This window comes from Carlito syrichta, unplaced genomic scaffold, assembly GCF_000164805.1.
Source record: "Carlito syrichta isolate Samal-C Ts95f unplaced genomic scaffold, Tarsius_syrichta-2.0.1 Scaffold107891, whole genome shotgun sequence".
NCBI lineage: Eukaryota > Metazoa > Chordata > Mammalia > Primates > Tarsiidae > Carlito > Carlito syrichta.
Window position 1 is genome coordinate 312,911 of NW_007051987.1, and position 17,314 is coordinate 330,224.

At 46.8% G+C, this 17,314-nt stretch overlaps 1 protein-coding gene across 1 annotated transcript in view; it reads left to right on the top strand.

The window, feature by feature from the left end:
* Positions 1-14,778, top strand: part of SLC36A3 (solute carrier family 36 member 3) — a 34,007-nt gene extending 19,229 nt beyond the window's left edge. Inside the window, exons 6-10 of the mRNA XM_008067794.2 lie at positions 872-1,090; positions 5,277-5,375; positions 5,778-5,944; positions 10,125-10,294; positions 13,903-14,778. Of these exons, the coding sequence (XP_008065985.1) occupies positions 872-1,090; positions 5,277-5,375; positions 5,778-5,944; positions 10,125-10,294; positions 13,903-14,171 (924 nt within the window). The 3' untranslated portion in view covers positions 14,172-14,778. The remainder of the gene's footprint in view (positions 1-871; positions 1,091-5,276; positions 5,376-5,777; positions 5,945-10,124; positions 10,295-13,902) is intronic.
* Positions 14,779-17,314: the final 2,536 nt, after the last annotated feature.

The window sequence follows — 17,314 nt, forward strand, 5'->3', positions numbered from 1 at the left end:
CTCTCTCTTTCTTTCGAGACAAGGTCTCACTCTGTTCCCAGACTGGAGTGCAGTGGCTCTATCATAGCTCACTGAAGCCTTGGCTTCCTGGGCTCAGGCAATCCCCTGCCTTAGTCTCCTGAGTAGCTGGAACAATAGAGGTGCCACCATGTATGGCTAATTTTTTTATTTCTGTAGAGATGGGCTCTTGTGATGTTGTCCAGGCCGGTCTCAAACTCCTGACCCCAAGGGATCCTCCCACATCAGCTTCCCAAAGCACTGGGATTATAGGCATGAGCCACTGAGCCCAGCCTCCTCGTTGCATTCCTAACAGACATTACAAATCAACCGTAGCATTCTTTCTAGGCTTTGTGTACTAAAGGGAGCATCCTCATTTTTGTGCACCCAAACAGTCAGAAAGAACCTGACAAGTATTGTAGATGGAATATTCAAGCAGATGGATTTTGCTCGATATTCAGAGCTTCCAGGCTTTTAGGGTTTTTGAAAGTGGAAGAAGATATTCTTGTGGAATGAACTCCGCTTCTCTGGCTTATAAAAGAAAACAACCATTTTGTAGGGAAGAGAAGACTGGGCTAGAAGACAGCTTCATGACCTTGAGAGTTGATGATTCTAAGTATTTTCAGTTATCACAATCATGGGCTCTCCTGTTAGAACTGTCAGATTTGGGGAATAAAAATATATGACACTCAGTTAAAGTGGAATTTTAGACTAGTAGTGAATATTTTCATTTACTATGAGTATGTCTTACCCAATATTTGGGACATATTTGTACTAAAGAGTTAGGCTAATTATCTGAAATTCCAATGCAGTTGGCATCCTGTGTTTTACGTAACGCCCTAACTACACTTCCTTTCCTTATGCTCCATGTCAGATGGTGGAAGAAGCCCACGTGACCTCCAACACCTGCCAGCTCGGGAAGACCCTGGTGCTGACCCCCATCCTGGACATTCGTTTCTACATGCTGACAATCCTGCCCTTCCTTGTCCTGCTAGTGTTTATCCAGAATCTCAAGGTGCTGTCCTTCTTCTCAACGCTGGCCAATATCACCACCCTAGGGAGCACAGCTCTGATCTTCGAGTATATCATACAGGTCTGTACCACGGGAGAGAGGGATCAGGGTCCTGGGTCATTGAGACACCTGGGGAGGGTAATGAGCATAACGTGCAGGTGGAGGTAAAGAAGGTGATTTCCAATTAGCCGGGCGTGGTAGCGCACGCCTATAGTTCCAGCTACTCGGAAGGCTGAGGCAGAAGGATCACCGGAGTCCAGCAGGTCAAGGCTGCGGTGACCGGGAGCGGCCACTGCCCTCCAGTCTGGGTGACAGAGTGAGACTCCATCTCAAAAAAAAAAAAAGAAGGTGATTTCCTGCTGTGAGCAGCCACTGCCCACATGACATCTAGAAACATTTCCATCCCACAAGCTATAAAAGCTAATCATCCTCCTCCCCATCATCATCACACTGGATAACAGTGAGTCATTGCAACAAATAGTTTCTGAATACCTTCTGTGAGCCAGGTATTGTGCAAGGGGCTGGTCAGTCGGCGATCAGTAAAAACAGGGTGACTGCTTTCACAGAGGTTGCATTTACTCAGGAAAATCAACATCAGTCAAATAACCAACAAAAATTGTGAAAGTGGTAGATGAACAATAAAAACAGAGATGATAAAGGAATTTGATTTACTTGGTGCCAAAATCTTTACATATTTTAATTCACTAACCCTTTACAATCATGCTACTTTGGGCCAGGCATCGTAGCTCATGCCTGTAATCTCAGCATTTTGGGAAGCAAAGGCCAGAGGACTGCTTGAGCCCAGGAGTTTAAGATCTGCCTGGGCAACACAGCAAGACCTTGTCTTTACAAAAAAATAGAAAAATTAGCCAGGCATGGTGGTGCACGCCTGTAGTCCCAGCTAGTCAGGAGGCCGAGGTGGAAGGATCACCTGAGCCAAAATGGTAGAGGCTGCGGCGAGCCATGATTGTGCCACTGCACTCCAGCCTGGGCAACAGAATGAGACTCTAACTTTAAAAAAAAAAAAAATACTACTTTAGAAGTAAAGTCGGCCCTCTGTATCCTTGGATTCCACATCCCTGGATTCAACTAACCATAGATGAAAAATATTGGGAGGAAAAATAAAAATAAATACAACCATAAAAATAATCCTTTTTTTTTTTTTTTGAGTTGGAGTCTCACTCTGTCGCCCAGGCTGGGGTGTAGTGGCACACTCACAACCACCACTGCCTTAACCTGCTGGGCTCAGGCGATCCTTCTGACTCAGTTTTCCAATAGCTGGAACTACAGACATGCCCAGCTAAGTCTTTTTTTTAATTTATTGTAGAGATAAGCATTCACCAAGTTGCCCAGGCCGGTCTCCAACCCCTGGGCTCAGGCAATCCTCTCACCTAGGCCTCCCAAAGTGCTGGTATTACAGGCGTGAGCCACCATGCCCAGCCGAATAATCCATATTTTAAAAACAACAGTCTAGCAACAATTTATTTACATGGCATTTACCCGTATATTAAGTATTGCAAGTAATCTAGAGATAGTTAAAGCATATGGGTGGATGGGCATGGGTTATATGCAAATACTACACCATTTTATATCAGAGACTTGAACATCTGTGGATTTGGGTAGGCAGAAGAGGTCCTGGACCCAATCCCCCACAGATACCAAGGGAAAACTATACTTTATTCCCGTTTTACAGACAAGGAAATTGATAAAGTAATTTTCCCACTAATTTCAGCCAGTCTGTTTCCCAAGTCCATATTACACTCATCACAGGCCATGAAACCCCCCATTGTAGTTGCATTATTTTGAGTTTGAAAGTCTCTGGAGTTACTCCAGGGGGAACACCCCAAAAAAGCCTGGAATTTATTTATTAAAAATTGTGCATTTATTCTAACATGTTTAAACTTCAGTCACCTTCCAAATACTCTCCGTTTGGAGCTATACACCTATCGAGATGCTTTTTCCACAGTTCAAAACAGTTTTTAACTCATCCATTTTGATGCCTTTTATTGCTTCTGCTCTTTTTTGTCTCACCTCTTCCACATTAGCAAAACGTTTCCCTTTGAGAGTTTTTTTCATCCGACAAAACAAATTCACTCAGGGTGAGACAGGGTGAATAGGGAGGATGGGGTACAGGGGTCATGCCATTTGGGATTAAAAACTGCTGAACACTCAGCGCAGTCTGGGCAGGTGCATTGTCATGGTGGAAGAACCAGTCACCTGTTTGCTACAACTTGGGATGCTTCTTCCATGATGCCGTCTCTCACAACGCTAGCTTTGCATTGCCGGTGGGTTCCTAGAACACTTACCTAGCAGGGGAAGCCTGCACTACAAGGGGATTGCTCTCCAAAAGGTAATTCCAGGTTTTTGGGGGGGTTCCCTCATATTCACTTTCTATGGTTGTTGTGACAAATGACCGCAAGTCTAGTGGCTCAAGACAACACAAATTTACTTTTCGGTTCTGGAGGGCTCACTGGACTGACATCAAGGTGTTAGCAGGGCCACATTCCTCTCTTGGAGGCTCTGGAAGAGAGCCTGGCTTCTTGCCTCCTCCAGCTTCTAGAGGCTGTCTGCATGCCTTGGCCCCAGCCATCTCCAAAGCCAGCAGCATCGGGCCAAGTGTTTCTCATTCTCCATCCCTCTGGTCTTCTGATTCCTTCTTCCTCTATGGATCTTTGTCCCACCTGAATCATCTGGGATAACCTCCTTATTTTAGAGCCAGCTAATTAGCAACCCTCATTCAAGCTGAAAATGTAATTCTCCCTTGCCATGTGACATAACATATTCACAGGTCCTGGGGATTTGGATATGAACGCCTTCGAGGAGCCATTATTCCGCCCCCCTCAGAAGGCTATTCAATAACCATGCCCCCAGCTCTATGACAGCTGCTGTGCCACTGGTGGACTGCACAGCCCTGAAAGAAGTGATGGGAGAGAGGGATTCAAGGACTGGGAAACTGGAGATCTGAATTCTTACCTGGGCTGTGCCACTAACTTGCAGAATGGCCTTGGGCAATGCCCCTCTCCTCCCTGTGCCCCGCTTTCTCCACATGTAAAGATAAGAGGAATCCCAACAGCCAAAAAGTGTCCATCGAAAGATGAGTGAATGAGGGCTCCCAACCCCTAAACGTGTCCATCGACTGATGAATAGGTGAAGGGGCCGGGTGCAGTGGCTCAACCTGTAATCCCAGCATTTTGGAAGGCCGAGGCGAGAGGATTTCCTGAGCCCGGGGGTTTGAGACCAGCCTGGGAAACTTGGTGAGACCTTGTCTCTACAATAAATCATAAAACCCAGCCAGGTGTGGTGGCATGCGTCTGCAGTTCCAGCTACTTGGAAGGCTGAGGCAGAAGGATTGTATAAGCCCAGCAGGTTGAAGCTGCAGTTGCCATGAGTGTGCCACTGCACTCTAGCCTGGGTGACAAGAGTGAGACTCCAACTCAAAAAAAAAAGAAGGAAATGCTCATATTTGCTATTAATACAACATGACTGAGCCTTGAGCACACTAAGCTAAATGATATAAGCCAGATACAAAAGACAAAAATGTGATTCCAGTTATATGAGGAACCTAGAATAGACAAATTCATTGAGACAGAAAGTAGAATAGGGGTTACAGCCGGGCTGGGTGGCTCAGCCTGTAATTCCGCGCCTTTGGGAGGCTGAGGTGAGTGGATTGCCTGAGCCCGCGGGTTCGAGACCCGCCTGGGCAGCGAGACCTCATCTCTGCAATAAATCAAAAAATTAGCCGGGCGTGGTAGTGTCTGCCTGTAGTTCCAGTTACTTGGAAGGCTGAGGCGGAAGGATCGCCGGAGCCCAGCAGGTTGAGGCTGCGGTGGCCGGGAGCGGCCGCTGCACTCCAGTCTGGGCAACAGAGTGAGACTCCAACTCAAAAAAAAAAGAATTTGGGTTACCAAGAGGCTGGGTAGGGGGGAGTTATTATTTAATAGATACAGAGTTTCAATTTGGTATGATGGAAAAATTTGAGGGATGAAAGGTGATGATGGGAACATGACAATGTGAATGTACTTAATGCCACTGAATTGTACACTTAACATGGTAGGTTTGATGTGTGTATTTTATCACAATATAAGTAAGTGAGCTACAACCATTTTTTAAAAGCTGAGAAGGCTGAGGGAGGTCTAGACATTTTACAGATGCTCCCCACGCCGATTTCCTCTGTTGAGGATAAGTGTGGCCCAACTCTCCACCAGGCAAAGCTCTGGGGATAACTTCTACACTGTAGCAAAACCAAGGCCTTTCTACTCCCTTTCAGGGAATTCCATATCCCAGTGACCTACCCCTGATGGCAAACTGGAAGACCTTCTTGCTGTTCTTTGGTACAGCCATCTTCACATTTGAAGGCGTCGGTATGGTAAGACTGAAGAGATTTGAGTGAATGGTCCCTAGTGAACAGCTCTTTAGGGTGGTCAATTGTAGTTCCAGATGTCTAAATAAATAGTATTTATGAAAAGTGCAGAATGTGATCTCCTGGTGAAGGGACAGTCTGTACCCACACACGGGGCACCTACTGGTCCATACGCCACACCATGCCCTGAAGATGAATGAGAATTTCCCATCAGCCACATGGAATAAGCCATTCCTGGCAATAGAAAGCACAAGAGAAAGTGAAGCAGGTATAGCCCTGTGGAGAGGCCCCTTCCCGATTCCAGGCCCACCTGGAGAAGGGTGCTTGTGCCTGTGGGGGGAACCCTGCTTCTTCTCAATGGGCCACGTCTCTTCCCACCTTGTTCTACCCAAACTCTTTCACCTCCAGGTTCTTCCTCTCAAAAACCAGATGAAACACCCTCAGCAGTTTCCCTTTGTTCTGTACTTGGGGATGTCGGTTGTCATCAGCCTCTATATCTGCCTGGGGACATTGGGCTACATGAAGTTTGGACCGGACACCCAGGCCAGCATCACGCTCAACTTGCCCAATTGCTGGTACGTCCCACCCACCCGGGGCAGGGGTAGGGAGAGGCATGGGATGCATGCCTTGCAACGAGGCAGTAATTAGTATTAATTATAGTACCAGGCAAGTTTGCTAAACCGGGCTCTCCATATTCTCCCAACAGCCCTATGAGTTAGCATTATTACCAACTCCGTAATTAGCATTATTAATGCTCCACTGTTAACATGATTGTTATTAACTCCATTGAATAGATGGAAGTTGGTATTCGGAGAGGCTGCAAGAACTTTCCCAGCTCACATGGTTTGTAAGAAGCTGAAACTTGAATCCAATCCGTCTGACCCTGAAATGCAAAAGCTCTAAAAACGGGAAATGATCTGGGAACATTTGGGGAACAGAAACAGCAACAAGAAGCAGAACCCCAAAGTCATGATCGGAGTCCCACAGATGGACTGCCAGGCAGGCCCCCAGTCCTGGAAATGGACCCAGCCTGCCATTGCTGTACTCCTGTTGGAACCTGGTCTGGAGTTCCTGTATTTAAACGTTCATTCATTCATTCATTCATTCATCCATCCAGGAGACGCTTCGGTATGGCACACAGTATGCCCTCATCAGGCGTGAGTTGTTATCATTGTTACGGCAACAGTGAGTACATCAGGACTACAGCTGTGTCCATGAGCACAGGCTTTACAGCTAACGAACAGGTTTTGCATCTTGGTTCTTCTGTGCCCTTGGGCACGCTGCCCGACACTGCAGGTCTCACTTCCATCCTCATCAGGACAATGAGGATACTACTAAAGCCAGCTGCCATCCATCAGGATAGTCTAGGCTCTGCTCCAGTAAGAAGCAACCCCTAGGTCCCCACGGCAGGCTACACAAATGCTTAATGCTATGCTCATGCTCCATGCCCACAAGGGGATGGCGGGGACGTAGTTCTGCCCCTTCCAGACTGTGGCAGCAGCCACTCTCTAACATGCTGCTGCTTGCCAGGGCCGAGCAGTGAGGCGTGCCCCGTGCCACCAAGCCATAAAGCGTCTCTGGAAGTGACGTGCCTCTATCCTGCTCACACTTCACACTTCATCAGTCACAGGAGGTCGCTGGGCCACATTTCACTCCAAGCGGGCAGGGAGTGTGACGCCATCCTGTTCCCGGAAGTACTTAGTGAACAGCCCAAATGACTGCTGTGCTACTTCATGGAGTAATTGTGAGGATTAGTTGGTTTAATAGAAAATGCTTAGAAAAGTGCTGGGCGCACAGCAAGCAGTCATCGCGCGTTAGCTATTACCAGTGTTAGTGTCTCCCGCCGACGTCATTCTGGATGAGTAGGAGGATAGGGCATTTCCCACAAGGCCAGAGCTGCAGAATGAGAAATTGTCACCGGCTCCACCTGCCTCATTGTGTTGTGATGATGACAGGATGAGATAATACATGTGAAATTAGTTTAAAGTTGTGCCTTTGCTGAATGTGGTGGCTCACGCCTGTAATCTCAGCACTTTGGGAGGCCAAGGCAAGAAGATTGCTTGACACCAGGAGTTTGAGACCAGCCTAGGCAGCATAGCAAGCCCTCATCTCTACCAAAAAAAAAAATTCTTTTTTTAATTAGCCAGGCGAGTGGGGCACGCCTGTGGTCCCAGCTACTCAGGAGGCTGAAGTGGATTGCTTAAGCCCAGGAGGTCGAGGCTGCAGTGAGTCGTGATCATGCCACTGCACTCCAGCCTGGGTGACAGAGTGAGACCTCCAACTCAATCAATCAATCAATAAACCAACAAGTAAATACATTAAAATTTGTGCCTTATTTTACACAGGTGAGAGAGTCTAACGTGCTATTCTTGCTCTGGATATCGGGACAGCCACTAGCTCCCTTGGGCAGGGCCCTTTCCTTCTTCCTTCCTGGACCTCAACTAGAAATCGTGGGCAATGAACTCCATCAGGGCTTCACACCCTTTGGGGTGAACCTGGCAAGTCATCAGATTCTCCAGAGGAGCCTTAAACAAATATCCCTTCCCAATAAGAAGAAGACCAACAACCGAAGAAGAAATGGGCAAAAAGCATGAGCAAACAGTTCCCAGGCAGATTTTTTTTTTAAAAGGTCAGATCGCCAGATAAAAAGATGCTTAAAAAGATAATAGAGGCCAGGCTCAGTGGCTCAGCCTGAAATCCCAGCACTTTGGGAGGCCGAGACAAGTGGATTGCCTGAGCCTGAGGGCTCAAGGCCAGCCCACGCAACTTGACAAGACCTGTCTCTACAATAAAGCAAACATTAGCCGGGTGTGGTGGTGCGCTACTTGGAAGGCTGAGGCGGAGCGATTGCTGGAGCCCAGCAGGTCGACACTGGGGTGGCCATGTATGTGCCACTGCACGACAGCCTGAGTGTCAGGGTGAGACTCCAACTCAAAAAAAAAAAAAAAAAGATAGTAGAAATGCCAGTTCAAAAACTGCAATCAATGGCAAAGAGCAGTGTGCAGTCACACCCTGTTTTGGCAAGGACGCTGGAGACAGGTCCTTTCTTACACCGGGCAGCAAATGGGCAATGATTCATCAACAGCTACCAAAACTTACAACCATGTAGATGTTCCCCCAGCATCTTTGCTTCCGAGCTATATCCTGAATGTGTGTAGATATACATACAAGGATATTTGTTGCAGCATTGCTTACTTGAGAAAAGACCAGCCATGATCTAGATATACTTTAACAGGGTAACTGATTTTAAAAATGATAACATATCTATGCAATTGGACTACCACACAAATATGAGGCAGAGGAGCCAGATCTATGTAGACTGGTAGGGAACAATCTTCAAGAAATACTAGATGGGCCGGGTCCAGTGGCTCACACCTATAATCCTAGCACTTTGGGAGGCTGAGGCAAGAGATCTGCCTGAACCTATGGGTTCGAGACCAGCCTGAGCAACTTGCATGACCTCGTCTCTACAGTAAACCGAAAATTTAGCTGGGCGTGGGGGCACGTGCTTGTAATTCCGGCTACTTGGAAAGCTGAGGCAGAAGGATCGCCGAAGCCCAACAGGTCAATGCCGGGGTGGCCGTGAGTGTGCCACTGCACTCCATCCTGGGCGACAGAGTGAGACTCCAACTCAAAATAAGTCAAATAAATAAACATTTTTAAAAAGAAAAGGAATTCAACAGTGTGTAGAATGATCGACGCCACACATGTGTGCATGCATGTATGTATGTGTGTGTGTGAACATGCATGTGTGTGTAGCTGCATTCTGTGTAAGTTCGTATATACACAGATTATTGCTGGCAGGGCCACAAGAAAACTCCAGGAGGCTGCAGAGGGGAAGGGAAACTAGAGACTAGAACTTGAGGGTGGGAGTGGATGGGAGCAATGCCTCTTGCTCCCTTGCTGGTGGCTTTTGTATTGTGAATTTGACTCTATGCATATATTGCCCTTTTCCAAAATTAAGAGGACAAAGGCCTAAGTCCCAGAGTCACAGACCTATTGACTCAGGATCTTCAGGAGCATGTGCTTTGTTTGTTTGTTTGTTTGTTTTGAGTTGGAGTCTCACTCAGTCAGTTGCTCAGGCTGGAGTGCAAGTGGCATGCTCACAGCCACCGCAGCCTCGACCTGCTGGGCTCAGGCAATCCTTCCGCTTCAGACTTCCAATTAGCTGGAACTACAAGCATGTGTCACTATAGCCGGCTAATTTTTCTTGATTTATTGTAGAGATGAAGTCTCACCAAGTTGCCCAGGCTGGTCTCAAACCCATGGGCTCAGGGAATCCTCTCGTCTCAGCCTCCCAAAGTGCTGGGATTATAGGCGTGAGCCACCACGCCTGGCCAAGTATGTGCTTTTAATGAACTTCACGAGTTTCCTGAGGGCTGATCTGGCCTGAGTCACTGGGCATAAGCTAGTTCTGTAACTCAGTGACGTGTACTGGTTGGGTGTCCCTTATCCAAAATGCCCAGGACCAGATGTGTTTCAGGTTTCAGACTTTTTCTAGTTTGGGGATATTTATATTATACTCACTGGCTTGGCATTCCTAATCTGAAAATCCCAAATCCAAAATGCTCCAATGAGCGTTTCCTTTGAGTGTCATGTCAGCACTTAAAACCTTTTAGATTCTGGAGCATTTTGGATGTCAGATTTTTGGATCAGGGATACTCTACCTGAACCAGCTTCCGAGCAAGGAGTGGGTCCTGGCGGCCCTGCTGGGGAGCCACGTCACCTTTTTCCATCCTCTCCACCTGCCTGCAGGTTGTACCAGTCAGTGAAGCTGCTATACTCCATCGGCATCTTCTTCACCTATGCCCTCCAGTTCCACGTTCCAGCCGAGATCATCATCCCGTTCGCCGTCTCCCAGGTGTCAGAGAGCTGGGCACTGTCTGTCGACCTGTCTATCCGCACAGCCTTGGTCTGTCTGACCTGTGAGTAGGATAAAAGGGCGCTCTTTGCCCAAAGCAATGATGGAGCCACACTGGTTCTCACCCCACCATCACTGGGTCTTCCACTCGCCTTCTTTGTGACCTAGGGCAAGACATTTCACCTCCCCGGACCTCATTTCTCTACCTGAGAAGTGGGCTTCACAGAAGTACCATGTCATAAACGTTGCAGCAATCTCTGATGCCCACGCAAAGTATACAGGGGCTGGTTTATGAGAGCAAGCCGTATCGTTCATTCAATCACTTTCCTATGTGTCAGGCGCTGTATTGACGTTATCTAATTATCTATCTGCTACTCATGACAGCCTAGCAATGTAATGTTGCCAAGAGAGGTGCCTGTGGCCAAGAGAAATGAAGTAACATGCCCAAGTCACACATTAAGTGACAGAGCTGGCCTCTGAACACAGTCTGCGTGGCACCAAAGCCTACGTTTCCATCGCGCCAAATTTCCTCCTATGGTAAATTACGAACAAGCCCCCTATCACAAAGTGTGTTGAACCGCAGAGAAAAACACCAAGGGCTTGATTTGCTAAAGTCTTGGAGAACATTTTGGGGTGCACTCTTTTCTCCTCCACTCTTCCCTCCCTTTCTCCATGCCGCCTTTCCTTCATTCATTTACTCATTCATGGTGCTGTCGCAGGTTTGGGGGACACATCATGAAAAAGCTGGGGAATCTTCCTTTGGACCATGTCCAGACAAAGAGGTCCAGAAAAGGGCCCTGTGAGGAACAAGCAAAAGAACCAGGGATGTCCGATCTGGAGTAGCGAAGGCTCGGGGAATTTTTTTGTCCTTGGACACCCATGGGATGATTGTGCAAGGGAGCTGCAAATCTAGTCTTAAAGCCTCCAGGAGTCAGAGTGCAAAGCTGAGAGAACTCAGTCTCAGTCCAGGCTCACGCAGTTCTATCAGCAGAAACAGCACCCCTGCCTGGTTTGAGGTGTTAGAGAGATGCCTTCTCTGACCAAGACATCAGGAACCTGTCAATATAGTGTTTGAGATCATTCCTAATAGGAAAGGTATAGGTCGAAGAGAAAGACTGAGTAGACACTCAGGACCAGAAAAAGCATGGCTAGCGATAGCTGACCTGCTGATGATGCGTCCTGCTTTGAGAAGATGCTGAATGACCAGTTCCTCCTCCTCTGTTCATTCATCAATTCTGTTACCTTTTTTCACTCAACAATCATTTGTTGAGCAACTACTACATGCCAAGCATTGTGCTAAACACAAGGAAGACAATCATTAATAATGAAGACACGGCCGGGCTCAGTGGCTCAGCCTGTAATCCCAGCACTTTGGGAGCCAGGGCGAGTGGACTGCCTGAGCCCATGGGTTCGAGACCAGCCCGGGCAACTTGGCGAGACCTCGTCTCTACAATAAATTTTTGAAAACTTAGCTGGGTGTAGTAGCACATGCCTGTAGTTCCAGCTACTTGGAAGGCTGAGGCGGAAGGATCGCTGGAGCCCAGCTGGTCGATGCTGGGGTGGCCGTAAGTGTGCCATTGCACTCCAGCCTGGGTGACAGAGTGGGACTCCAATTCAAAATAATAATAATAATAATAATAATAATGACACAGCTCCTGCCCTCACAGTGTTTCCAGGTGAGTGGCAAAATAAATGCCAGGAAACAATTACAGTCCACTGTGACAAATGTTAAGATGGCACATGATGGTTAAGCTCGTAAGTGACAGACACCCTCTCCACATACGAGCATCCTATAACTCAGACTGGCCACGCCAGGGAATCCTACCAGTGAAGTGATATTTCAGCTAAGACCTAAAAGATATGTGGGAGGAAGAGGGAGAAGGAAAGGAGGCAGGCTGTGCACAGACCTGAGGCAGGTACTTGCCCAGGGCCTCTTTGGAGAAGTAAACGCACACCCCAGAGAGTGAAGAGAGAGGAGGCTAGAGAGCCTGGCAGGACCTAAGTCCTTTGTGCTTAGGAGCTTGGGTGACAGGGAGTCATAGCAGGGCTCTAAGCAGAGAGGTGGCATGAGCAGGACTGAGTCTTGTGAACCACTCCTCCTTGCACCTTGCATTAGAAGACTCTGTCTAGCTGGGAGTGGTGGCTCATGCCTGTAATCCCAGCACTTTGGGAGGCGGAGGCGAGAGGATTGCCTGAGCCCAGGGGTTCGAGACCAGCCTGGGCAACTTGGTGAGACTTCATCTCTACAATAAATCAAAAAACAATATGTTTTTAAAAATCATATAGTTAGGCTGGGCATGGTGGCTCATGCCTGCAATCCCAACACTTTGAGAGGCAGAGGCGAGAGGATTGTATGAGTCCAGGGGTTCGAGACCAGCCTGGTCAACTTGTTGAAACCTCATCTCTACAAGAAATTAAAAAAAAAAAAATCAACTGGGTGTGGTGGCACGTGCCTGTAGTTCCAGCTACTTGGAAGGCTGAGGCGGAAGGATCACCTGAGCCCAGCAGGTTGAGGATGCGGTGGCCATGAGCGTGCCACTGCACTCCAGCCTAGATGACAGAGTGAGACTCTGACCAAAAAAAAAAAGAAAACCTTATGGTTGTATAAAATTAAATCATATAAATTATATATTTAACCCATTCAAACATTATTGAAATTAAATTCCCTTGGGAAATCTGAGAACCGTATGTTCCTCATATGTATAAGAGACGGAGATTGAAGAGGGTTTGTTAGGTTAGAAGGGATGGGGGGTGGACAGCCTAATACTGTCTTCGTGTTTTAGGATGTGTCTAAACCAAGATCCTTTTAAGAATAGAAAAATAAGTGGTTGGGATTTGGACAACAACAGAAGCATCTCGTATCTTTTATCCATTCTTGCTTCTAGACAGAGGCCATATTTTGTAGTTAGTACAAAGGGTGATCAGCATCTGGGTAAGAGTCAAGCACGTAATAAATATTGAGCATGTACTGTGTGCCAAGTTCTTTTAAGTGTAGATGCTTAACCGAGCAGCTCAAAGGATTCTCATCTCAGCTCTGAGTGACCTTGAGCAAGTCCTTTTCCCTCTAGAGCTCCAGAATTTCCCATCTCTTCATTTAGGAGGTTATAATAGACACATAGTAGAGGTAGCCCTTCTAATAAAGATTAAAAATCCAATAGATAAAATAAAAAAGAAGACCACTGGATTGGTGGTAAAAATAGGAGTGGGGGCCGGGTGCAGTGGCTCACACCTGTAATTCCAGCACTTTTGGGAGGCGGAGGCAAGAGAATTGCCTGAGTCCAGGGGTTCTTGACCAGCCTGGGAAATTTGGCAAGAACTTGTCTTTACAATTAATCAAAAAATTAGGTGGGCATGGTGGCATACACCTGTAGTTCCAGCTACTTGGAAGGCTGAGGTGGAAGGATCACCTGAGCCCAGCAGATCGAGGCTGCGGTAGCTGTGAGCATGACACTGCCCTCCAACCTGAGTGACAGAATGAGACTCTGACTTAAAAAAAAAAAACAGGAGTAGGATTGCCTGACCCACTCCTTAAGCTTACAGTGGGCTCATTCCTACCTCCCCAAAGCAGTCCCTCAGACATCTGTGGAATTCTGGGGTCCCACAGCAGTGGTTTACATACGGGCTCCCTTGATGTAGTCGTTCCGTAATTCCAAATGTTCCTTCTCGCTGCAGGTGTCTCAGCCATCCTTATCCCCCGCCTGGACCTGGTCATCTCCCTGGTGGGTTCCGTGAGCAGCAGCGCCCTGGCCCTCATCATCCCGCCTCTCCTGGAGGTCACCACCTTCTACTCTGAGGACATAAGCTGCATCACCATTGCCAAGGACATCATGATCAGCATCCTGGGCCTTTTGGGGTGTATATTTGGGACCTACCAAGCCCTCTATGAGTCCACCCAACCCGTCAACCATGCCATAGCTAACTCCACAGGTGTCTATGCATAATGATCTATTTTTTATTCTGACATCCTCTCCCTTCCTTCCATCCCGCGTTTGACTTCCACATAGATGCTATATGCGTTCATCAAACCCTAGCATACCTCTATTAATTAGTGGCCTCTTTGCAAAAGAAATGTAGATGACACAAGTTAGTACTGATGCTTCTTAGGCTATCTTTTTTGGTTTTATAGTTCTTTGGCAGACTTTTGTGCCTCTGAACCAAAAGCACATTCAACCATTTGTATTGTCAGCTTCATTGACTGGAGAAGGGGTGCCATGTGCCCCGATATCCCAGAAACAGAGACCAAGCATAAATGCAAAACAACTTGTTTTCTCTATACTACACTAGCTGTCCTGAAAGCACTAGATTTTAAAAGGTGTATACTGGGTGAAGGAGTTTTCTATTTAAATATTCTAAGTAGAAGCATCACAGACAGAACAAAAACAGAGCTTAGCAGTAATTTTGTCCAGCCACTGGCTCTGTCACTGGTTGGCTACAGGACCTTGGCAAGTTCCTCCCCTTCTCAGTCAATGAAGTGAGGGGTTGGGCTGATCAGTTATTCAGGGCTCTGTCAGCTCTGACATTCAGAAATTCAAAAGAAGAAATTAATTTACCCAGCTAGGTACATTGGCTCATGCCTGCAATCCCAGCACTTTGGGAGGTGAAGGCAAGAGGACTGCCTGAGCCCAGGGGTTAGAGACCAGCCTGGACAACTTGGTGAGACCTCGTCTCTACAATAAATAAAAAAAGTAGCCAGGTGTAGTGGCTTGCACCTGTAGCTCCAGCTACTTGGAAGGCTGAGGTGGAAGGATCACCTGAGCCCAGCAGGTCAAGGCTGTGGTGACCGTGATTGTGCTATTGCACTGCAGCCTGGGCGACAGAGTGAGATTCTGACTCAAAAAGAAAAAAGAAGTGAATTTATCCACCAACCCACAAACACCAGCTATGCTAGAGTTGGTTAGGATGTAGAGTAACTGAAACTCCACACACTGCTACTGTGAACAGAAAATGGTGCAATCACTTTGATAAACAGTTTGCTGTTGCTTTAAAAGTGAAGCATAGACCTACCATATGATCCAACTATCCTACTCCAAGATACTGACCTTTAAAAAGAAAATATAGGCTAGGCGCAGTGGCTCACGCCTAAAATCCCAGCATTTTGGGAGACCGAGGTGAGAGGATTGCCTGAGCCCATGGGTTCAAGACCAGTCTGGGCAACTTGGCAAGACCTCATCTCTACAATAAATCAAAAATTAGCCGGGTGTGGTGGCACGTGATGGTAGTTCCAGCTACTTGGAAATCTGAGGCAGAAGGATCACCTGAGCCCAGCAGGTCGAGGTTGCAGTGGCTGTGCATGGGCGACAGAGTGAGACTCCAACTCAAAAAATAAATAAAAAGGAAAAATATACCAAAATATTTGTACACAAACGTCCATGGTAACTTTAATGAAAAAAGTAGGAACAATCTAAATGTCTATCAACAGTGAATGGATAAGCAAATTGTGATATATCCATACAATGGAATACCACTCAGCAAGGAACAGAAACAAACTGTTGAAACACACAAAATAGATGAATCTCAAGAAAATTATGCTGAGTGACAGAATTCAGGCAAAAAAGGGGTACAAACTATGTGATTCTATTCATACAAAAGTCCAGAAAATGGAAGCTAATCTGTAGTAACGGAAAGAATTGGTGGTTGCTTTGGGGGACAGAGGTGAGAGAGAAGAAAGACAAATGGACACAGGAAACTTCTGGAAGTGATGGGTAGTATGTTCACTGCCTTGACTGTGGAGATGGTTTCACAGGAGGGCACATATGCCAAAACATCAAATTGGATACTTGAAATATGTGTAGTTTATTACGCATCAACTATAGCTCAATAAAGCTGTTAAGGCTGGGTGCAATAGCTCATGCCTATAATCCAGCATTTTGGGAGGCCAAGGCGGGAAGATCGCTTGAGCCCAGGAATTCAAGACAAGCCTGGGCAGCATACCAAGATACTGTCTCTACAAAAATATTTTTAAAATAGCCAGTCATGGTGGTGCATGGGCCTGTATTCCCAGCTACTCAGAAGGCTGAGGCAGGAGGATCCATTTGAGCCCAGGAATTCGAGGTTACGGTGAGCCGTGATCGTGTCACTGCACTCCAGCCTGGGAAACAGAATGAGAACCTATTAAAAAAAATATAACTGTTAGATATAAAATGTGGGCTGGGTGCAGTGGCTCACACCTATAATACCTAGGCAACTTGGCAAGACCTCATCTCTACAATAAATCAAAAAATTAGCCGGACATGGTAGCGCACACCTGTAGTTCCCGCTCCTTGAAAGGCTGAGACTAAAGGATCACCTGAGCCCAGCAGGTCGAGGTTGCAATGGCCATGAACATGCCACTGCACTCCAGCCTGGGTGACAGAATAAGATTCCAACTCAAAAAGAAAGAAAGAAATATGAAGCCTGGTTACATTTTGATTTCTTTTTTAAAAATCAGTGACATGCCTATGGTAAAATAATTTTAAATAATATACAGAACATAAAATGTCACAGGAATTTTCTCTAAATGGCTTGAATTATGAGTGAAATTTTAAGCTTTATTTTTTTTTTTTTTTTGAGTTGGAGTCTCACTCTGTCGCCCAGAACTTGAGTGCAATAGCCACTCCGGGCCACCGCAGCCTCGACCTGCTGGGCTCCAGCGATCCTTCCGCCTCAGCCTTCCGAGTAGCTGGAATTACAGGCGTGCGCTACCACGCCCGGCTGATTTTTTGATTTATTGTAGAGATGAGGTCTCGCTGCCCAGGTGGGTCTCGAACCCGCAGGCTCAGGCAATCCACTCATCTCAGCCTCCCAAAGGCGCGGGATTACAGGCTGAGCCACCGAGCCTGGCTGAAATTTTAAGCTTTAATGCGTTTTTTGTGTGTTTGACTGTGTTGTTGCATTTTTAAAATAATAATTTATGGATTTATAACTAAAGAAACTCCAGCGGGGAAAAGATGAGTGATTTGTTTCACTCTAATGGAAATATCACTTTTAAAAAACTTTTCGAGCCAGGCTCGGTGGCTTAGCCTGTAATCCCGCGCCTTGGGAGGCTGAGGTGAGTGAATTGCCTGAGCCCGCAGGTTCGAGACCCACCTGGGCAACTTAGCGAGAC